Source organism: Zootoca vivipara, chromosome 3 (genome assembly GCF_965207765.1).
Source record: "Zootoca vivipara chromosome 3, rZooViv2.hap1.1, whole genome shotgun sequence".
NCBI classification, from domain to species: domain Eukaryota; kingdom Metazoa; phylum Chordata; class Lepidosauria; order Squamata; family Lacertidae; genus Zootoca; species Zootoca vivipara.
Window position 1 is genome coordinate 69,651,130 of NC_142586.1, and position 24,134 is coordinate 69,675,263.

The window sequence follows — 24,134 nt, forward strand, 5'->3', positions numbered from 1 at the left end:
TGTTTATCTACCTGCACTGGCATGCTTTCGAACTGCTAGGTTGGCAGGAGCTGGGACAGAGCAACGGGAACTCACCCCGTCACAGGGTGATTGGCAAGCCCAAGAGGCTCAGTGGTTTAGTCCACAGCGCCACCCATGTCACTAGCAGAGCAGTCAGGGGGTGATGGGAAGCAAAGGATGCCTGTGACAGCCACACTCCCTTTCACTGAGTCTTCTTTGATAAAATTGCTTGCTACATGGGGAGGAAGAGACTCCCTGGGTAAACAAAAGCTGGTCTTGAATGGATCTTGTTTGGAAAGTTGAGTTTATATTTTATGACATTATGGAATGAGTTGGGGTATTTGAGGTGGTAAGGGATGGGTTGCACCTCTGGTGGGGGACACATTGTGCTCCTTCTGGGGTAGTTTGTCCACCCTTAGTTGTTCCCCACTCTGCACTCATCTCCCACTTGTGGCTCCTATAATCTGTCAGTGTGCAACAGTGGCCACACCCTTGAAACAGCTTTGACTGACTGGCTAAATCAAGTGAGGGTAGATGAGGGGTCTCAAACCCTCAGTGAGTTAGGGACCTCCCCTGCATGTGAAGGCAGCCTCTGGGGGATGAGGGATGAGACCAATGGTCCAGAAGGCAGTTTCCCTCTGCATGTGCTGTACAGGCAGGTGGGGGGCAGATGAGGCTCATCAACCTGGGAAGGTAGCCCATCCAGGAGAAAGAAAACTCTGACTGTAAGTTTCCACTGCTTTGTGGGACATCTTTGGGAGAAGAAAAGGCTAAGGAGTAAACTCTGCACAACTTTGGAGTGTAGTCCCTAAGGCGGTTGGATGGCGCCTTGTACATCTCTTTCTGGCAACTCCTGCAACCAAGCTGGTGTGAAACACATTGCTCTCTGCTTTCCTTTGGGCCACACCAGGAGGAGGGGGTCATGTCGTCTTGGTAACCCAGGACCTCCATACATACTGCCCAGGCTTGTGCCCCAGGAAGGTCACTTCAGTGCTGCTAATGCAGCAGTTTGACTTCACCCCTGGAGACGCACTCCATTGTCTCTCTAGCCAGATGCCAACAACGATATGAGTAACATTTCCATTAGCACTGGTTGCTAAGATGCAGCCCGATCCTCAAAAGAGATTCTGTTGGAAGATGAGAATAAGGAGGTATGCCCTTGGGAACTGAGGGTTGACATCTGATGATTGCCCAATCCATCCATTTTAGCCAAGAAAGGTAAGTATGGGCATATGCACTACATATTCATATGCACTACATGTTAAAAAACTATTGTTGCTGCCTACAGAATATAACTGTCTAGCTGTGAAACAAATGTTCTCTGAAATTACTGCAAGTAATAAACAATTCAGTCAAGTTGCAGAAACTCAGGCACCTTGGCTGTACTGCTGCATCTTTGTAGGCTACGTTTGGTTACAGTCTCTGTCTTTGGCTTCTGTCATACGGAATAGTACAATAATAAGTATCACCCAGTTGTTTCAGTCTAGAGGTTCTTGTGCCATAAAGTAATCTATTTGTTGGTGTGACACAAGTGAAGTATTCGCAACAACTGGCAGCTAAGCATTTGGTTTATTAAGGAAATGTACTACTTTATTTTGCAGTTTAACTGAATACATTTAAAATGACAAAAGCACAATTACATACAGTTTTGCTAACCACAGAAGGCACTAAATAATAATTGCATAGACTTAATTTACAAGATTAGCTTTCACAATAAAACACGAGAGCTTATTTACATTATATTGACACACGGCATAACATCCATTGATGGCCACAACGGTGTTGGCTTTCTTGTTGCTAGCAGTTTGTAAGCAATGAAATCAAAGCCCTCCACCCATAGCTGCCAAGTTTTCCCTTTTCTCGCGAGGAAGCCTATTCAGCATAAGGGAAAATCCCTGTAAAAAAGGGATAACTTGGCAGCTATGCCTCCACCACCTTGGCCTATAGTGGAATTTGTCTCCAGCCCTCTGAGGATGCAAAATTCTGTTAATATGAATAGAATTATAAGACCCAAGACAACAATGTGGCTTGGCTTTGCTAACCTGAAAAGGCAGCGCCATTCTGACACATTCAAAAAGTGTTGTTGGGAGAAGTGTCCCCCAGGTGATTGTCTTAAGATACAGTAAACTAAGGATGAGGAGTCTGTGGCCCTCGAGGTTGCTGGACCTTAACTCCTGATCACTGGCAACAATGGCTGGGGCTTATGAGAGTCCAACAATATCAGAAGGACTACAAACTCTCATCCCTGTAAGTACACAGAAAAAGCATATACACATATACAAAAGCTTATACTAACAAATAAATATTGCTCATTGGCGGACAATACTGAAATAAAATAAATTAGAAAAAAAGTTCTCAAATGTGCACTTTCTACTTTGAGCCTGGTTTCAAGTATATTAAAATTAAAGGTCTTCAAACAGCCCTTAGACAACAGCCCTTTAAATAGGCTAAAAATCATTTGCAACCCTCTCTTTAAAGGTAAGCTATATTACACAGACATACCCCAATTTCCTAAACAGGTATCACTTCATATAGGAAAACCACATACAGATAGCCTGCATATGATTGTGTATGGCAAATGAATGCATGACAGTTTCACCATTTGTACACATATTGATAAAACGATTGTTTCTCACTGTTTTGCTTGCAATGGCTTCTCACCGAGTATATGCAATGTGTAAACGTGGCAAAACAAGTATTTGTACAGGAACTATTGCAGTGAATCAGCTTTAAGACTGCAATTAATCCTGGGCACACTTACCTCACAGTACCGTAAGTCCCACTACGGTCTTACTTCTGAGCAAACATACGTAAGATTACACTGCACAAGAACAGAGCACACTATACAAAGAGGCACTTTAAACAACAAGAACGGATCTGTAAAACTTCAAAAACTGCATTTGTTATGCAGGGAAGAGCTCTTTTTGATTGTCATTTCAAAAGTTACAAAGAAATAAACATAAAGTTGTGCATAAATCTGCAAATTAGGGGAAATAATATGGTCAAGGCATGTCCATTATAGTAGTGCACTTTTTATTCTAGCTAGCTATCGTCCTTTAATGCTGATTCCATCTAGGTATTTCTAACAAGAAATCTCATCATTTGGGGCCAATTCACATCACTCCACATGTGACAAACCATTCTTTTCTTTCCCAGATTCAAATATCACCTGCAGTGTCCAACAGGTCAAGCCACCACCCAAACCTCAAGCTGTTTAGTATGAAAGTACAATTTACGCTCAAGGTGAACTACTCACCTAACCCATTCATTATGGGCCTGGCACAATCTGGGCTGGAAAATGTGTCTAATGATAAAGCGCAATAAAAGAGCAGCAAATGAGAAGTCATCACTCAGTGGAAGTTCACACGAAGTTGCTGTCACCAAGCAATGAATATGCAAGCCAGCACAGATCAAGCACTCGAGTCTAGAAAACATGCAGGTTACTTCTCAATGTTCACTCACTCTTCTGCAACTGCTCATTGAATGAGATACATACATGGTGTAATTTCTTACTCCTCAATGGAGTGTATATATATATATACATACACAGCTCAGAAGAGGAAAAAATATATAATCCATGACCAGCCCATTGCCATTGTGGTGCATTTTGCTTCTGGTGAAATTTGAAAACTGAAAAGGCTTATTTTGAAAAAGGAGAGCCCTTATATCTCAGGGTTGGCAACATTTCTCACCTGCAGAGAAGAAAAAAGGGATGGCAAACACTTCCGACATGGACTGCACTGCCAAACAAGTTTCATACCCCTTTCATAAGGTGTCTGTGCCACTATCATTACACTCTAATACTGAGATGAGCATAAAGCAATTACTGCTAGCATACTTCGTGCCTTTTCCGTCTGCCCTCCTGAAACGTTACTTCTGGATTCCTGGTTTAGAGCAGCTAGAAAGTCCTTTGTCAAAAGGAAAGGCCTACATAGAAGGCGTTGTGACTGGAGTCCATGTAGAAGAAAGTCTAGCATGCACTGATGCATCATATTGACTGTCGGCAATGTCTGTGGGGTTCCCACTGTCGTACAATGGAGATCCTGAGGAAGGGGTGGTGACAGAATGAGGGAGGGTGGGATAGTGGGTCGTGGAGCCTCGTAAAAACTGGGATCCTATCCCACTGGGCATCCCACCTGACTGTGACACAGGTGAGACGGTGCTGTTGCTGACAGACCACAGGTTGGGATACTGGCTGCAAGAGAAAGAAAGAAAGATTTCAGAATGCAAGCTTGATTTGGGCCCCCAGTCTTGCCTCCTGAACAGAATGTTGAACTTGGACTCTCTCCAGTCACGTAGGCATTGCATAGCCTTGGAGAGTTTATTCTTCCAGCCTCCAAGCCCCAGCTGCAAGAGTGGGGATAGAAGATGTCACACTGGGTTCTAACATCAGATAATTATGAATCCCTTCCTCCAACTTGGTGGTACATAGTAATTTCTATATTATGGTACCGACTCATTTGGCCATTCTGCAAAATGGAGAAATGTTACAGAATTTGTTTGCTTGCACACAGTCCCTCTGGAATCCTGCTGGCAGCCATAGAACATTAAAATACCCAACAGCTCTTAGAACAGGGGTCCTCAAACTTTTTAAACAGGGGGCCAGTTCACTGTCCCTCAGACACTGGTGGGGGCTGGACTACAGTTTGAAAAAACATATGAATGAATTCCTATGCACACTGCACATATTTTATTTGCAGTGCAATACAAAATGTTTAGGGGTATGCGTCCCCCTGCACCCCCCCCCCGGGGAAAAAAAGCACTGGTTGGGTGTATCATACAAAGAGCCTCCTTCCTATGCTACTCTATTAAGCCCTGACTGACTGAAACTGCTGCCAGTCAGTGTAGGCAATACTGAGCTAGGTGGAACAATGGTTGGAAACTTGCTTAGCGCAAAAGGGTAGGAGAAGCTGTGAAAATCTGGAGAATGCTGCAGCTGGATCCAGCCAAAGGCTCACTTAGCCTGGAGCACTCGAAGTGGGGACATACACGATCTGTTCTCTCCTCCTATTTCCCAATTCCCAAAGGAAGGGAAGTGAGAAGGAGGGCGGGCCGGCAGCGCAAGCGAGGGCTCGCCTTTGTTGCCTCCCTTCCCGCAGAACAAGCCTGCTCTGTGGGGCTTTCAGTGTGGCGCCTCCTCCTCAGAGGAGACCCGCAAGTGGCAGAGGTGGCTGCCAAGGTAGGGGCACTGAGACACGGCCGGATCAGATGAATGCCCGTCTCGTTTGTTCATGAGCAAGCCCCTCGGAGGTTAACCTGGTTGCAAGCGCGTTTTAGAGCTTGTAATGGGGAAATGGGGCAGTGGCAATCCTGCACCTGCTTCCATCGGGAATAAGGCCCAGGGAAGGGGGCGGTGCTGGCTCTGCCCGGGCAGGCCAGGTTCAGAACCCTGGCCAGGTTCAGAAGCCATAGTTTCAGGACCCCTGTCTTAGAATTATATTTTCCCTATTTTTGACAATTAGTATGCAGATTAGGTTTACAGCAGAATTTTAGGGTCTTCAACCGAATTGGGAAATCCTTCAAAGGGAAATAAAGCCCCACCTCATCCGAGGCCCTTAAGACAAGTCCATAGGAAGGAGAAGTAGTTGCATCCCCCACTCCTTTAAAAAAACTAATTGTAACCCCTTTAGCCTCCTTGCAAGTCAGGTGTGGAGAACATGTTCTGTCCAGTGGGCTGGATTCCAAATACCCCAACACACACAGGTCATTTTGACAGGTGGGTGAGACGCCCACCTGTAAATCACCTGACACCACAATGATGTCTACTGACTCAAAACAAAAAAACAAATCTTTTGTGGGCACAACTTACTTCAGGTATGGGGCAGGTTGGTATGGTTTGGGGGAAATGGCCTAACGGGCCCAACTGGGATGTGTGCTGGGCCTAATTAGGCTTTCAGGCCAGAGATTTCCCACACCCAATATCAGTGTTCCTTCCTCAGCAGTTTTCCTAATGAAAAAGTCCACATTCCAGATTATAGAAATTTGATGGCTTCCTTGCTCAGGGAATACAGCCTACCTGGAGCTGGTTGGTGGACCGGTACTGTGACTCATAGGCAGCATGCTTGTCGGGGGTGGGACACCTAAACTGGACCAGTTGTCATGGGATTGGAGCATAGAAAGGCAGGCTGAAGAGCTATCACCATATGCTGCTGTAAAGGAAAGCATCTGTATGAGAAGTGCAGCCCTTATTTCAGGTGCAAATATATGCTCTAGAAATATTTATATTTATACTTGGCAAGGAGCGGGAGAGTCAAAGTGATTTGTTTTACTCCTTTGGTTTTGTTTGTGGACTATAGATGGAATTATGCACAGACAAGTGTTTTGATTCAGGTACCTGGTTCAGCAAGGAAAAGGCTTTGGGCACAGACAGTCTCTAACTGAGTGCTGCTTCTTGCCAGCATTGGTGTACATCTGAGAAATAGGCATATACCAGATTCCCACAGAGAATGAACAATAAATGATATTAATAATAAGCTTGTCAAGGAGAAGTAAAACAAAAATCACTTGGCTCACGCACACACAAAGCATTAATAAGCAACAAGGCAGAGTGAAAAATAAATCAAATCACTGTATGCTACTTCTTGACAACAGTCATCGAGTGCACTATGAACAGTTTTTTGTCCATTCTCTATGTTCATGTTGGTATTTGATCAGTCAGTTGATTCCCCACAATAGCAAACCACCAGAGGCCAGTAATAAATAAAAAAAACTTACTTGGAGAATTGGTTCTATGAGTGTATGGATTCGGATAAGGGGCAGGGCGGTGATTCCTCAGGGATGAGTACCTTTCGCAACTGTGAGCAGGGGAGAGTGACAGAGGCGCTCCAAACTGTGGGTGAGGATTGGCAGGAGGACACAGAGTCCCTGTTCCAGGAATCAGCCAGCCACCTACTGCAAGAAGAGGAGACATTTCACTAGGCCAACAAGACCTGTGAGCAACTGATGTCCCGGAGCACCATGTAACTAAATCCTTTTATTTACAGAGGAGCTACAAAAATGGCATCATTGTTATAAGTTCTCCCCCCTCCCCCAACAACCAGGCTGTATTTCAATTATTGGTTTAACTAGTTTGCTTCTATGACTATGTTGTAAGCTGCCCTGAATCCCAACTTGGGAGAAAGACACTATATAAACGACATAAATAAATAAATAGGAATAATTGCCCCGCTTGTGATGTCATCAAACTCTGCATTCCACTTCCAGCAAGGGTAACATCACACTAAAATACCCAAAAACTTTACACTACTGCCAGCATTCATAGATTTCAAGGGGATTTCAAAGAGCCTCTTTCAGAATTTGTGAGATGTTTGGCCTAGTGTTTGCATTTTATTCATTTAGGGCAGTGAAACTGCACTAGCTGTTCTTCTGTATTTCCAGTCTGTTTTCAGTGCCATGGATATAAAGGCTTCCGTGCTTTCTTCCCTACATCAAAGATTATAGATACAGGCCTCTGCCATTAAAAGCAATCAAGAGTTTCAGTGACAACTTCAGTGGGATATGGACTGTTTGCAGGCATAGGTTTACTTTTGGGCAAGGCATTATGAAATGTACAAATTCTATCCTGGCTCAAGAAGGTAGTTGCCAGTGTACAATAGGTTGGAATTTAATTAAGTTTTACTCAGAGCAGACCCACTGAAATTAATGAATGTGACTAAGTTAAGTCCATTAATTTCAGTGGGTCTACTCTGAGTAAAAGTTAGTTGTGAATACATCCCATATTGTATTACTTAATTGTTCACAATCCCATTGTTCCCCAGTGTGTGCTTTGGGGAAACTGGGTGCAGATTCTTCTTCTCCCTCAATGTTCAGAAGGAGCAGGGGCATAAAAAAAAGGTTGAGCCCTACTACACTAATGGATCTCACTATAAGAACTTTTAAAAATATACTGTTGGTGGTCTTTGTGATTAAATATACGGCACACAATTAGAAAAATGCAAACCCATAGATATAGGCAAAAGAAACAAAAGTAGCTACAATGTTTTGGAAAAGGGCACATTTACAAGTCAACACTTTGACTTGTACTATATTTATGTAAAATATCCTTAGATACATAGCAAAAAAGGTACCTGAGCAAAGAAGAACTGATTTTGGAGGCATACTATAAAATAATTTTCAGAAGAGAGCTTAGACATACATTGCGAATACCCTGACTGCTGACCATCTCCCACTTCATCCATCATGTCCTTGTGGTCACTTCTGCCAAAGAAATCATATTTTGTAGCCAAAAAAGATTTAATTCTTTGCAGAAATATGATTCTTAAATACAACTGAAAGCAGACAACAGATCTCACCTTTCTTTTGCATCAAGAAAAGCTTTTGCAAAGGGATTGTACTTAATTTTTAAAGCTGTTATCTAAAAAAAACACAAACAAAAAGTCTCAAATTCAAATGACATTTTAACACATTTTTTTCATAAAGTAGTCACACAACATTTCTACCCTCCCCTGGGTAGTTCACAATGGTTTCTAGTGGGGAAATGGCTCAGAATGGAATTAACAAAACAGCAGCTAAACAGCTCACACACTGCAACAGCATACTTTGAAAACATTCTCTCCACCATAACCTCCCCCCACCCCTTTGCCTGATTTAAATGCCTGGTTTTATTATCCTGTTAAGGAAGTACATAAGAGGGGGGGATACACTAAAAACAGTTATAAAAAGTTTCAGGTTTCTGGGTAACACAACAGTGAAAAATACCTTGATCATGAATATTACGGTCACATTAAAAACATAGTAGTTAACATCTTTTGAAACAAAATTTTAAAAAAATTCCTCCCAGCAGCACCTTAGAGACCAACTAAGTTTGTTTTTGGTATGAGCTTTCATGTGCATGCACACTTCTTCAGATACCTCGTGTGCATGCACACGAAAGCTCATACCAAAAACAAACTTAGTTGGTCTCTGAGGTGCTACTGGGAGGAATTTTTTATTTTGTTTCGACTATGGCAGACCAATACAGCTACCTACCTGTAACTAGAACATCTTTTGAGTTATTAATCGAGCATACATAATATAACAGCAAAGGACTAGTATCACACCTTTACCAGTTGTTATTCAAGGAAACACAAGAAGTTAAAATTTCATATGTGGGAAACAGCAAGTGCTGCTTGCAGAATTAACAGAAGACTGGTCAACAATTTGGTTTCGGGCTCCTTAATTGCTCATTGTGTGTTTCACATAACGCGATATTGGAAAATGTGTGTCCCCATCCCCCGCCCCCGCACATACTGTTTTGGAAATTATTTATGCTGAAAGCGGTGTTTAGAGGCAAATACACATTTCCATCTTTGGAAATAAAAAATATACACCACTTGAGGGCTTTTTAATGACTTGTTTATAAAATTTCCTAAATAAGCAAATACATTTGGTGGGCTTGCCTTCATTTCCAGCTTTTGGGGGAAAACAATGTTTAAGTGTTACTGCTGCTTATGCAGTTTGATTAGTTATACTACTTTGGTATCAGTTCTGAAAATAACATTTTTCATAAAATGTTGACCCAGAAACTGTAATGACAACAAATCCTGAATCTGCTCCTGTGTTTAATTGGATACTGAAAGCTAGAAATATAATAGTTATGATTAAACTTTAGCAACTGATTCAGACACAACAGGCTAGACTGGTGGTTACTTATTACATTCTTAGAAAGAGGACACATATAAAGCAAGATTAAAATTTATATAAACATACCCAAGCAACTCTTTACCCTATCTTGGCAACTAAGCAATCACATTATTTACATTCCTTTACACTACTCTAAATGAGAAACTGTGTGCTTTTAGGTTATAGTACAGGTTAAAGTTATGCAGCAACATAAATAACATCACATATTGGTCCATGGTGAAGCTACTCTTGATATTTCAATAGTTATTTTCTCACATTAAGTAATCAAGTTTGGGATTTTCCAGTACTTTTTTCAGCTGACAGGGTGGGGGGATGCAATCAAACATTTTAAAATATTGATTTTTACATCCTCTCTCAATTTACAGCCTGTGAAAAGTTGTTTGGTGTTAACAGTACACAATCTAGGTTCTCTTGAGTCTAACAATCTGTTTACAGGGAGTTTTCCAAAATGAGAATGTTTGATCATGCTGTCACCTTGAAACTATTTTCTACATTAAATAAGCTCAAAATCTTGCATGTATTGAGAATCTGTGAACATTTAATTATATTTTAGCCTGATTCATTGGCTCAGCACAACATATTAAATTTGGTGAAGATTTTAAACACATCTTATTTAAAATCAAATTCCACATAGTTCGGGAGTGGGGGATTGGAAAAAAAAGTCCAACATTTAATTAGAATTTTCTACAAACAAGGCTGTGATGTGAAGGCATAAGGTCAGAAACTACAGTAGTGTTGCTCTACTTTGTCTGAATAAAAGGAAACATTTAACTGAACAAGCTCATTTGACATTCAACTGAAAATGCAGCAAAGGGGTTGCTTTTTAATAGAGATATGAAACAAACAAGTTATATAGAATTATTTGTGCAGACCTCTAAGCCTTCCTTAGAATTATAGAGTTGCAAGGGACCCTGCAGATCATCTAGTCCAATCCCCTGCAAAGCAGGAATATGCAGCTGTCCCTACTATGATTAAATATCTCTGGCTGATAGCTGCTCAAATCTTGTCTTCAAAACCTCTTTCCTTCAATCAAGGAAATACACAATACAGTACACAAATCTTACTCGGCTTAGTCTTCTTATACTTACAACATCTCTCCCAATCTACCTACCTTCCAGACACTCCGCTGCTTTTTAACTGTCCAGTTCTCGGTGGAGATGAACAATTCTTACATCTCTTTCATGGCATCCTTTTAAATTCTTGTACACAATCAACATTTCCCACTACCACCTTAGCATCCCCTTCCTTAATGCCACAAAATTGTCCTTTGGTGCATCAAAGAAGGAAAATCCATGCAGGGCCCGTCCTCGTTTTGTTCCTACCTCTTCGTTTTGGTAAGCTGTCACAGCTATAAACTGGGTCTCCGGGAAAGAATGACTGGTGATCATTCGCTGCGGGCCACCAACTCTCACTATATGAATCCTAGGCTCATACTTGTGCAAGGAGTTCAACATGATCTGTCAATATAGGGACAACAGTAGTCAGAGAATGTTCGATATTATACTACTGTATGGTGTGGGTTTTTCTTAAAGGATGATAAAAGAGTAATTAATTGACTAGCTTAAATATAAAAGAATGAGAAGGTTTGTATACAGCTAAGTGATACCCAGCATAAACCTACTGAAATAAATTGATATGACTAATTTAAGTATATTGATTTAAACAACCCTATGCAACCAAACTGTCTCAATCGCTACCCTTATTTAAAATAATGGCCCAGTTCAAATGATCATATCTCAGCTTAATAAGATGAGGTATTAACCAATATTTTGTCTGTGCATACAGCCCATTCATGGGTTAAGCAATCAAACCAAGAAGCTTCTAATTAATCAGTTTCCCATTTCATCAAAATTAGGGGACTATAGTTACCAGCTTTGCAGAAAGTAAAGGTCTTAATTAAGCATTTAGTTGGTTTAATATCCAGGATACAAAGTGAGAAATGACACTCAGTAAAGACACACATGAAACTATCCTTAATGGAAATCTTAAGTTTTCCTAATGATTGGAGTCTATTCTAAAGTTTCCAAAATTTGTCAATTATTGAGAAAGCTCTCTATCCCACAATGTGCTACCACCTACTTTCTTAGTTAAACAGCATAAGCCTACTCAGGTGAACTCTGAAGTCCGCCTACATTCAATGAGTCTTACTGCCAGGTAAGTGTGCATGGGGTTGCAGTCTCAAGAGTTTTTTGAGGTTACATTTGTTAATCCTTCTTGTTATTCCCAAAGACTAGAAAGATCAGAGAGGCTAACTTTGCACTGGCTATCAACTAATTTCTGGGCTCAATTCAAAGTGCTGGTTTTGACCTTTAAAACTTTCAAATCCCATGACCCCAATACTTCAAGGACCCCCCTCTCTCCACATGAACAGACCCGCACCCTGCAATTGTCATCTGAACCCTTCTCTGTGTGCTTCTTCTGGAGGGTAGAATGCCCAGTTGCCCACATCCCCATCTTCCACAAATTTCTCCAAAGGCCTGAACTGGGCTTACATAGCTGCATATGCATGGGGTCCCTTCAGACAAAGTTGTGGAAGTTGGAAGAGGGGGCAGGCAGAAGTCCCCACACTGTGGTCACTCAACACCTGAAACCAGCTACTGGTAGCAATAAATGAACGCAGGGTAAGCTTGTGATGGGCAGCAATGAGTAACACTGCAGCCTGCGAACAGGGGTCAAACAATGACCTCTGATGTGATGAGTGTTACACTTACACAGTAGCCCCCCAGTTCTAGGCTATAAAATAGAGACACAGAGAGATACACACAGAACCTTCTGTAAACTGCCAACCTCTTCAGGAGGCGCAGAAAAACTGGTAGTTACTATTCCATGGGGGAACTAGCATCTCCCACTGCCAAATTCCGGAGACCTGTTCATATACTGTAGTGCAGAAGAAGGGGAGACACTCCTCCAACCTCTCAGTACTGGACATCACTGTGTCGTGAACTGGAAATGAGAATAAGGCTGTAACCTTAAGCACGCTTAGTTGAGGTTAACGCCAACCAAATCAGCAGCGTTTTGTCCGCGCGGGGCGGGGAGAACGTGCTTAGAAAGGGCGCGCGAAGGTGCTGCGTTTCGTTATTTCCCATTTGGGGAACCGGGCCTGTTCTATAGTGGCACCGCTCTCGCTTTTGAGGCGGGCAACCGCTGGAGGGAAGGGTAGGGAGGGAAGGCCGCCCCCGCCCCCGCCGCCGCCCAGGCGCCCCCGGCCTCCCTGCCGAGGGGGCTTCCTCACCTGTCCGCCTCCGTTGAGCTTATTGGTGAGTTTGACCTTGCTGAAGGAAACGGGCGCCTTCATCCAGTGCGCGCCGAAGTTGGGCGAGTCCGGGTGGATGTAGACGCAGCTCGGGGCCTGCGGCTCGGGCTTTCCGCCGGGCACCCACTCGCCGTTCACGTACTTCCAGCGGTGGTTGTCGGCGGCCACGAAGTCCAGCAGGAAGGAGTACATGGCGTTGGGGTCGAGCCCGGACACGCTCGCCTTCAGCACCGGGAACATCCGCCTGCAGGGAAGGAGACGCGAGGAGAGGCCCGGTAAGAGGCGGGCGCGCCCTCCGGCTAGGCCTCGGGGCCCCGAGAGAGAGCGGGGAGCGGGGAAAGCCCGAGCCAACGGAGCGCCCGGCTTCGCAGAGAGCAAGGCCTCGCCCGCCGCCCTCGGGCTTCCTTTTTTCGCACAGGTTCTTCAGGCCTCAATCAAGCAAAATAGGTCTGATTTCACCCCAACAGGACTAGGCTGTTGGGCTGCCGTTCCTACGTTTACTTCCAAGTAAACGTTTACTTCCAAGTAAACGTGCATGGGGTAAGTCTGGTCGACTTCCGCTGGCTTTCACTAAAGCTTAGTGAAATCCACGGGACGGAATTTGCCATACAGGCTCGCAGTCCATTAGGGACCCTAAGTCGCCTAATTTTGAAAGGAAGCGCTGGCATCCGTCCGATTCCGTCGAGTTTCCTGACGAATAAACCGTTTTAGGGACGAGGTGCAAATATCTTTGGGAAATTACCACGGAGGTGTAAGCAGCCCATTGCCCTCAAACTATATGGAAGCCAATTCCATTGAAACGACTCACGAATTGAATTTTCATCCTCATTTCCTAGGTCCTTTGATTTGGAAGGAAGTCCCACCGATTACACTGAAATTCAATTGCGATTAACGTGCACGCATGTAAACAAGAAACGGGAGAAGTTTTTGTTTATGTTATTTCTCCGATTTGGTTTTTAACGGGCTTTCGGTGACATGTAATGCTAGTCTTTAAGGTGCCGCAAGACCCTTTGTTGCTGTTGCTGCAAAGGACTAACAAGGTCCTTTGTACTGTAAAGCGTTGGATCCAGACTTAAGTCCGTTTACCTTAGTTCCCTGCTTCACATAATCATGACTAACTTTTCACAGTGGTTTCAGTGGGAACCAACGGTCAGGTAGCTTAGTTAGAATCCAACCCAATACTAACAAATAGCTGTTTGTAGGTTGATGGGAAATTCGCAGAATCAATAAACTGGAGGAGACAACATCACCGAGCAAATAGTCGGGGGTGGAAGGCAATCATTTTTAAAGACTGTCACAAAGCACTGGGGCCCAAGTTCTGAAATCGGTAAAACATCTTACAGACAATAAGATGTAATGTAGTGTTGCTTTTATGTAAATGGAGCAAGAGTATTGAAGACTCTTTTTAAAGGATTGTTGGGAACCAGTTGCTTAGGGTGGTATTTAACTAGGCTTTGCTCAGAGTAGACCCACTGACGAAAACCATCCTTAGTTTTGCCTAGAATTCCCTGCGGGTTGAGGAAGTTTCCATTCCAAACTTACCATGCAAAACCTCCTGGTTTTTCACCTGAATTGCGGGGACCCTTTCCTGCCTTGCAGCAAACGCTCTGATGCAAATGGACGGAAGTTTGAGGCATCGCAAGGTGTATTTCGCACAGAGGCAAAAACGAGAGAGATGGCCGCCCAAAATTGCGTGCAAAATTCACCTTGAAAGCGCGCCACTGCAGATAAGTACCTACACCCAAGGAGGCTTTCCAAGAGCAGCCGCTACCTTAGAAACGAAGCTGAGCTGTCTAGAGCAAGTAATTGAAGAGTGAGGTGAATAAGAACCAAAGGCCCTGCCTGAAAAGCTCACCAGAACGGATTGCAAACTGAATTTGTATACCGGTAGATCAACGTAGTAGCCGCCAGAAGGAACTATTAACGAAGCTTACTTAGACTAGAGGACACGGGAAAGAGAAAGGACATGTGAGCAGAAGGGGAGGTGGCCAAGAGGAAGAGAAAGGAAGCCAGCAATGAGGTGTGCCCCACGGAAAACAACAAAAACTGGACACCGAGACGCGACAGCATGGGAGGCATGTCCTCCATCCGTGATCTGAGCTACAGTAGAATTGGAAATAAATGCTAGTGAGTTTTTGCTCCTGTGCGACAAGTCACTGGAAGCAGGGAGTGGATCTTGTCCACCAGAGACGGTCCACCCCCACCTGCCTGCCTTTCTCCTACCTTCCGTTCTTGGTGACGATCATCTCGTTGGTGAGCTCCTTGAAGCGCAGCCACAGCTCGCTCTCCTCCAGGGTGACGCGCAGCTCCCTCTCGGTGGGGTCGCCCTTCTCGCTGCCCGCCTGCAGCTCATTCTCCACGGCGCTTAGCAGGTGATCCACCCGGTACTGCAGGCTCTTGCCGGAGCTGTCCGTGCTCGGAGAGGTCATCCTTCCTTCCCGCCCTGCCCGAGAGCCTCCTTACTGAGCTAGCTCCTCCAGGGTATCAGGATCCCACGCTCTCCACCTTGGAGAACCTGTCCAGGGTGACCCCGCTCGAAGTTGCAAATGGGGAGGGAAGTATAGACGAAGTTGCAGGGGGAGGAGGGACCCGCAGTTTGGGTGCTGAGGGGTTAATTCCACTTGACCTCTGACAGGCGCTCCTCGAAACTGCTCAAGCGGGGAGCAATTACGTGGCCCCCTATAAGTAGCTTCCTGGTGACATCACAATGCCGACAGGGGGCTCACCTGATTGGAGGAGAGTCTCTTTGATGTGTCCGGCCCGCCCACTTGATTGGCTCCCTGCGGTCATATCAGAACGTTGCCCGCGCGGGAGGGCGGGGAGGGAAGCCTGTGATGTTAATTGCAGCCAGTGGGATTAAACGCGGTATTTTATGTAAATTTGTCCCCAAATGTTTGCACCTCTATCAAAGCCGCCGGTGACTGGGGATGCTGCAGCCCCAGAGGAAATGGGCCATGTCAACAAGAGCGCCATAACCGGGGAGCAGCATCCCCTTGGCCTGGCTTGGGCTTGGCAGCATCACCCACCCACCGGCAGATGCGGCGGGACCCTCCAGCAAAGATAAAGACGGCTTTGGGTCGAATAGTTGCGGCCAGACGTTGCCCCCACATTCAGACTTTCGTGGTTTCAGAAACTTTATCAAACTCTCATCTCCAGTGGCTCGGTGTTAAAACCACATTTCTACGCATATTTCTACAGGTTTTGCTCTTGGGTTTCCTTTCCTCGCTCGTATATACTACGAAGAGGATTGGGCTGCAAGTTGAACGTTTTTGCTGCCACTATCTCTTGCGCGGCGTCGCATGACTGGCTGGGGTGGGCATTGGGTTCCAGTCTGCTGTTGCCCCATGGATACCCAGTCAGTTGACTGACGTGCATAGGAGTGAACTCCTAGGGGCCGAGGTCCCTTTGCCCCATGGGCGTAGCCAAGGGGAGCGGGGGGCAGCTGCCCCCCTAAATCAAGTAAATCAATAAAAAGGTTCTTCCCCCCCCCTAACATGAAGCCTGCCCCACTTAACATAAATCCTGACTACGCCCATGCTTCGTCCTCCCCCCCCCAAAAAAATGCCCCCCCCCAGTTGGTGGGGATTGCCATTCAAATAGTTTGTGTGTGCGGCAGCATCCTGTGATTGATTATATGGGGAGGGGCTTATCTCCCCCCCCCCCATATTTTAATCAAGTTGGCACCCCTGCTGCCATGTAAACTCAAGGAAGGGAAGAAGTGGACAATTTCCCACCCTTTCCTCCTACCAATGATAGGTCGGATTATATGTTATATTTTAACTCCGAAACAAAGTATCTGCGGCTAATTATGGTGACTCTTCCTCGGGCGATGGTTCTTTGAAAGCTCAGACACCGCTGGAGAGAAGAGAGACAGTGACCTGGCCGTATCCTCAAATTAAGGGTGGTGGTAAAACGCAGGACGTGGGACTGGGTCTGCTGCATCCCCGGGAGCAGAATTGTGCCTTGGGACTAACATTGGAGTAAACAGGCCTGGCTGCAACCCGAGAGAGAGAGAGAGAGAGAGAGAGAGAGAGAGAGAGAGAGAGAGAGAGAGAGAGAGAGAGAGAGAGAGAGATACGAATGAAGGGCGGTATACAAATTTAATAAATGTTAAGATGAAAGGGATAGCGTGGCGTCGTGGTTAGAATGTCTCATTGGGACCTGCGAGACCGGAGTTCGAGTCCCCTCCATGTCACGATGCTCCCTGGGTGACTTTGGGCCAGTCAGTGCATCTCAGCCGAACCTACCCCACAGGGTTGGTTGTGGGGATTAAAGGATTCATTGAGCAGGAGCCACGCCAGGTACAGCTCCTTGGAGGGAAATATGAATTAACCCCCCCCCCCAACTCCGCCTGCGCCTGAGGTAGTGGCCATAGAAAGATCCGGCCCGTGGCCCCCAGCGCAGCGCTTTGGCCGAGCAGGGGGCTCCCTACTTTAGGTGGCTGCGACCGTTGCTCCCGTTTCGCGAGATGCTCCTTGTTTTCCATCAGGCTCCCCGACCCATTTCCTGCCCATTGTGCCCTCCCACTCCCGCCCTGTCTTCCCCGCAGAGATTCCCACAGCAGAGCCATAAAACGTCTCCCTTCCTGGGAAGCCCCGGCCGCCAAGGAGCTGTCGGGCGACTCGCCCGCGCCGCAGTACCCCTTTCCGCGCAGACGGCGAAAAAAAACCCCGACTGCAAAGGGCAGCACGAGCCCGTCGGAAAGGGGCCGCCTCGGTCGGAAAACGCAGCACATAACGGCGCGGGGTTTCTTTTAGGCAGGCTGGACAGCAGGTCGCAACTCTACTAGGGGCTGCGCCACTGCATTTCTTAGACATCACCGTCCATCATTCACCGGTTATTCCCATTGAAGCTTTGGGCATATGTAGATTGCATTAGATCAGGCATCCCCAAACTGCGGCCCTCCAGATGTTTTGGCCTTCAACTCCCATGATTCCTAGCTAAGAGGACCAGTGGTCAGGGATGATGGGAATTGTAGTCCAAAACATCTGGAGGGTCGAAGTCTGGGGATGTCTGCATTAGGTGTTCGCGTTACCCCAGGAACGCTCCTGGTCCTGCGCAGATAGGCAGGCAGATCCCTGCCTTGCCCCGAAGAGCTTCCAATCTTCCCATTAAGTATACAGTATAGCGAATCAGGCTTAGAAGTCTCGGGCCCCTCCATTCAGTTTAACTCATTTGGGCGAAGGAAGAAAATAATACTATCCAACGGGGTGGGGGAAGTATTTTCCAATAATAATAATAATAATTAATGGCAGCCATATGAAGCAGGGGGATTGGATCGCATATGGAAATGTGATAAACCATTTCCCCATGGGCAGATTTTCCCTGACCAGCCCTTTTCCCGATGTGGTGTTGAGAGTGCCGGCTAGGAGACCAAGGTTCACATCCCCATTTTGCAATATATTGCTGCATTGCAGGGGGTTGGACTAGATGATCCTCAGGGCCCCTTCCAACTCTAGCGTTGTATAATTCTGTGACTTTATCTCCCCTCCAAACCAAGAGCCGCGCAAAGAGCGTTCAGTTTGGCTGAGTCTCGCAGGTGGCTCAGCCTTCCGAGAGGGCTGCCGCCGTGTTCAGGGTGGACCAGTAGCCGCAGCCCCTTCGGCTTCTGCTGCTCCTGCGGGCAGAGGAGGGGCCATAGCTGCCAAGTTTTCCCTTTTCTCGCGAGGAAGCCTATTCAGCATAAGGGGAAATCCCTTTAAAAAAGGGATAACTTGGCAGCTATGGGAGGGGCGAGAGTTCTGGCGGAGAGGGGAGAGGACAGGCTTCTGGCGCGCCGCGTGCTGCGCCCTTCTGGGGGCGCAAGAAGGATCAGCCAGCATCCCATAAAGCCCTCTTGTCCTTTTTTCCTCGAAAAACTCAGGGGAAAAGTCACGCAACTACTACAGTAGGAAAGTGGAGACCCTGAAACAACTCGGGTGAATCAAGCCCATTCCGGCCATTTTTTCTGGTTCAGTAAAGCAATTCCAGTGGAAGCGGAGCTGCGCATAGCTGCCAAGTTTTCCCTTTTCTCGCGAGGAAGCCTATTCAGCATAAGGGAAAATCCCTGTAAAAAAGGGATAACTTGGCAGCTATGGAGCTGCGTAGTCCAGTTTAGTTAGTCAAGCGATCCACAGAGCAGTTTAGGCTCGGTCCTTGCCGTTAAGACCGCGATTCGATGGATGCTTAATTCTCAGTACATCGGATTTGGATCACAAGGTCAACCCCAGGCGCTCCTGACCCCATTACTTGGACTAGAAAGCCCCACTTGATGTCGGTGGAAGGCACAGACCCATCATGCTCAGGCTTACTGGGAAACAGTCCGAACTCAGTGGGACTCACAGTTCTGCGGAGACAGGCGGAGGGTTTATATATATATATAAATTATCATCATCATTCAACCTTTTCTCCAGTCAGGAATTCAAAGTGGCTGAAAGATAAAATAGAATAATACCGGTATAAGAAATAAACATTTCACGTATACATATATACATGCACACATACTACACACACACACACACACACACACACACAGAGAGAGAGAGAGAGAGAGAGAGAGAGAGAGAGAGAGAGAGAGAGAGAGAGCGCATTAACAGGCTATTGCTTATTGAGGTTTATTCAAAATACAGGTTAACTCAGAATTAAGTCCCACTGAGCTGAGTAGGATTTACTCGCTTGCAAGTGGGCTAAGGACTGTCTTGTGCTTTTTGAAATGGTTGCCTCTTCCTACAAACACGCGTCCATCTTGACCCAACACGCAACAGCGTTCAGTAAACGTCCACTTACTGCAATTACGTTTACGTTTGTTTCCACACAAGTTTGCTTAGCATCGCAGCCTAGCGACGAGAAAACGGACTGGCCGGTAAGCATGTGTAAATTGCTGGATGTGAATTGCTGGATGGGGATGTGAACTCTTGCTGGAAAAAAAATCAATTTAGGGACATTGAGCTCTATTTATTCACATTCTATATAAAAAAATTGTGGTATTAATAACTCTTAACCTTTGAGAGATATTTGTATCAAACCAGCAATACCGATGATACAGAAGGAAGAAAAAAACAACCAAGTCACTTATAACACACGCGTATCCCATACATAACTGTGATACGGAACACACAAGCACACTTCTAGACACGGGATGTAGTTCCACAAGTTACAGCAAAATAAGTGAGAAATAAATATGCTGAGAAAATTATTAACTTGAATACTGCGTCATTTCGAACTTCTAGAATTTCTGATGAGGAAGGCGCAAGTCAAGCATTCAGTCTAATGTGTGAGCAATCTACGGTAATTTGTATTGAGTTTATGCTGTAAACTTCACTTAGGTCTAGGGCGGTATACAAATTTAAATAAATAAATAGCTTTGAAATGTTAAAAAATATATTGTATGGCTTGTTCAAAGTGGAGATCTGTTTGGGCACGATCCGGGCAACACTACTCATTTGTAAATCTGTTGGCGTTCAGAGGGAAATGTTTAAACACCGGCTCAGTTTTCTTCTGTGGAGCAGCCTGCATCGCGCTTTTTGAGCAGCGAGAGATGCGCTCCGGGGCTTTTGAATTCTGAAGGATCGCGTGGCGGTGGCCGGCCGCCGGACCCACGTCGTGGTACTGATACCTCATTGGGCTTTCAAATCCCGCTCCATCTTCTCCCCCCCTCCCTCCCCGCTCCCCGTTCCTGTTTAATGCCCATCGCAAAGCGAGGCGGTGACGTTTTATTTTGCCACTAGTAAAGATCCCTTGCGGAATATTTGTTTTGTTAAACGGAGCCGTCAATAGCTTTCCCCCAAAGAGCCCTTAGCCCCGTTCCGTAGACAGCAAAGGGCGCGCACGGTGTTTGCGCGCGAGCGAATCGTGTTGAGGTTCAGCTTCTGCGCAATCCTGCGCAGGAGAAAGCCCGTCGGGTTCAATGGAGCCTACTTCTAGGACGCGGGCTCCCCCACGTCTACTCAGGAGTAAGCCCCGCTAAGTTCAAGGGGGCTTCCTCCTCCCAGGTCAGTGACATATAGGCTTGCCTCGTTCGCGGCTTTACGCGGGGCCATAGGAGCCAACTCCTAGGGGCCGAGATCACTTCGCACCCTCTAAAATGTTTCAGGGGTCTAGGCCCCCCAAATTTGATGGGCATTGCCAAAGGGTGTGCGTGCACCGTGTCCTGTGGTCGATTAAGAGGAGCTTACCTGCTCGCCCCCATATTTTATTCTAGTTGGCATCCCTGCTACACCTTTGCAGCTACTTGGTCACAGGAGCGAGCTATGAAAGAATGAAAGAATCAGAGCAGGTACTCCGAGGGTCATCTAGTCCAACCCCCTGCAATGCAGGAATATTCAGCTGCTTCGGACGGGGATCGAACCCACGACCTTGGCGTTGTTAGCAGCGCGCTCTAATCAGCTTAGCGCTGACCAGCCTGTTCCTGAAGAAGCTCCCGCCTCTCAGCCCCGCCCCGGCCTTTGTGATGAGGCGCCCCTGGCCCTTCTCCTCCCCATCTTTTCCCCTGAGTGATCTTAATGGCACTTTGGTTCTCAGGGAAGAAAAGCAGCTCCCCACCTTCGCAGCCTTTTCAGCAGGAGCTGCCGTGCATGACCGTTTATAGCCAAAAACTTCCTCCAGCCCCACGGCTGTAAAGTCTCCCGATTTAGATCGCGGCTCTCCTTTCGTTACGCTAGGCGAGGGACGCGGTCCGCTCTCGCTCTCTCCAGGCCCGGCTTGGTGCCGCGCTTCCTCCGGTACCTCTTTCTTCCCCGCTGCCCAGGCTCTTTTGCTCCGAAGAATCAGATGCACGCACCCAGTCCGAAAGGTGCTTGCCTGCTGCTTGGCGAGGGTGTCCGCTCTTTGGGATGCGCAAAAAAAAAACCTTGATCATCCCGTCAGGTGAAAGCTCGTCCTCCCTGATATAACAGGTGTTTGTCCAGTGCAGGGATTTACAGTACCTGACTTGTCTGTATGCCTGAGAATTTAATTAAATTTATTCTATCAAGTTTCTACACCAACTTTCCCTCTAAAGGAGCTCAAGGTGTGATGTACAGGGGTCACTTCCTCCCCATTTCATCCCCACAACAACCCTGTGAGGTAGGTCAGGCTGTGAAATGGTGACTTGGCTTTGTCTGCCAAGTGGTCCCAACGCTCTAACCATTACATTGCACTGGCTTTCATGGAAGGAGATGGGGGTTTACTGCTCCATTCTGGTTATAGGCAAAAGGTGCCTGTTGCCTTTCCAAAGTCATGCTGAAACCAGTGGGACTTCTGAAATTAGCTATATAATTATCATTTTCAAATAAATAAATCTCATTTTTCACGAAGGAGTTTAGTGCACGGTTGAGCAGACTTCATGGGTGGCCACAGAGGTGTGTGCATGTAAGGCCAGGCACTTGCCCCCTTCAGAATCCAAACTATATTTATTTTAATGTACACACACACACACACACACACACACACACACACACAAACACACACACCCAGCTAGTCAGCAAGAGATTTAGAGTGATCTCTGAGACCTGAGTGGCTGCCAAATTTGCTTCTGCAAATCTTACAAGCTTTGGGAATCCTAAAAATGCCATAATAATATCAGCAAAGGCATTGTGGTGCCTTTTTTGTGACCAGGTGAGCTTAGGGGTGCTGCTGGACCCAACCCTGCTTTTTGAGGGACAGGTAGCAGGGATATGGCCCAGAATAGAAGCCAAGAGTAACCCAGCAGAAGAAAAACCAAAAGTGCTGACAAGGTGTGCCAGAAATGGGTAACAAACATCCTTTTACTGGGAGACAAAAATTTGACGCTACTGCTTTGATGGGTTGAAAGTTAAAAGAAAGGCACAAGGATTTTCTATACAGTATAAGGTTGCTAGAGAAAGCAGAGAAGCAGAGCTGCTTGTATTTGTATAGCTGGGGGTATCTGCAACTATTTCAAAAAGCAGAAGACTGCTACGGAGCCCCAGACACAGACTGAAGATGCATTTGTGAAAGCTAACGCTACCATGAGATTCTCAGTTTTAGCAGATGAAACAGCAGCTATTTCTGGCCTAGAACAGCTGTCTCCAGGTGTAAGATTTGTGGAAGAAATTGAAAGGAATGCACCTGTACATGCGGAATTCCTTGTGTTAGGCACAGCCAATGCAACCTTATCTGCTTGTTCCAATTTTGGACTAAAGGTCAATAAGCTAGTTGAACAAGGATACGATGTACAACCATGGCAGCAAAGATGGTGAGGTTCAAGCATACATCAGGGCAATATATCCTCAGGCATCCTTTGTCCCCTGCCTATCCCCAGGGACTGTAAATGATCTAAACAGTGAAAGTAATGTCTTGAACTGCTCTGAGAATAGGGCAGTATACAAATTTAATACATAATAATAGGATGTGCATAAAATACAGTTGACACTATGAAAGCCATCATAACATCCCCCCCCCCATGAGAGCATCCAAAGACAACATCTAATACCCAACATACCAATGCTATGTGAAATATGGTGAACTAAAAAAGTCAGAAAGGTACACAAGTATTGTCTCAGAACTCGAACTACAGTACAGTATTGGGAGGATCAAGCAACACCAAGACAAAAGAACTTTTGTACCAGTTGTGTGCTTCAAGGACATAAACTTTTATTGTCTGTTTTGTGCTCATAAGCAAATATTCTTCAGTGCTGGAGATGGTCATTCAGGCTCTAAAATCTGTGAAAGTTAGATGTAATGGAAATAAAAGCACATGTATGCAACTTGCTGGGAGTTATAGAACAGCATAGGAACGCTAGTGAGGAGACCTACAGCACAAGAACAGAGAAGTGGAAGAAAGTGGCTGTAGAACTTAAATCATCAAACCACACAACAGAAAAACTGCCAATCATCTCAGATGAGTTCTACCAATGGTCCATCTACATTCTCTGCCTGGATATGCTTATAACTTCACTGAAATGAAGTTGCAGGGATGAAAACCAACCTGCTTACAGTTTGCTAAAAAAAACAACAACAACCAAAAACCTTCCACACAGACCATTTCCATGCATCCTTATCTCTCCTATTCTGACAGCTATTCACGCACACCCTAGGATGATGTATGTTACTATGTATCTTTTAAGAGGAATAGAATCCTAAGAGTAAGCCTATCAGTCAGTTTGTTGAGTTAGAGGTTACATTCAGCTGATGGGTGTTTGGTGTTTGCTTGTTATACAATATCTCTTCTAAATTGCTACGTTGAATCTGTAACTTCATGTTGAGGACAACACATGGTACCAGAAGTGAAATTAAATTGTGTGAAAGTAGTATGTGATATTTGAGGGCTCCACATCCTTTATCT

The 24,134-nt window shown here is 45.6% G+C and overlaps 1 protein-coding gene across 1 annotated transcript; it reads right to left on the reverse strand.

Moving 5' to 3' along the window:
* Positions 1 to 1,412: 1,412 nt before the first annotated feature.
* Positions 1,413 to 15,562, reverse strand: TBXT (T-box transcription factor T). The gene is made up of 8 exons (XM_088666332.1): positions 15,098 to 15,562; positions 12,854 to 13,118; positions 10,944 to 11,078; positions 8,292 to 8,353; positions 8,135 to 8,196; positions 6,715 to 6,891; positions 6,017 to 6,149; positions 1,413 to 4,195 (listed from the first exon to the last, which is right to left on the reverse strand). Exons 1-8 carry the CDS (start codon positions 15,301 to 15,303, stop codon positions 3,928 to 3,930), a joined length of 1,308 nt encoding a protein of 435 aa, XP_088522458.1. The 5' UTR covers positions 15,304 to 15,562; the 3' UTR covers positions 1,413 to 3,927.
* Between the last annotated feature and the right edge of the window lie 8,572 nt (positions 15,563 to 24,134).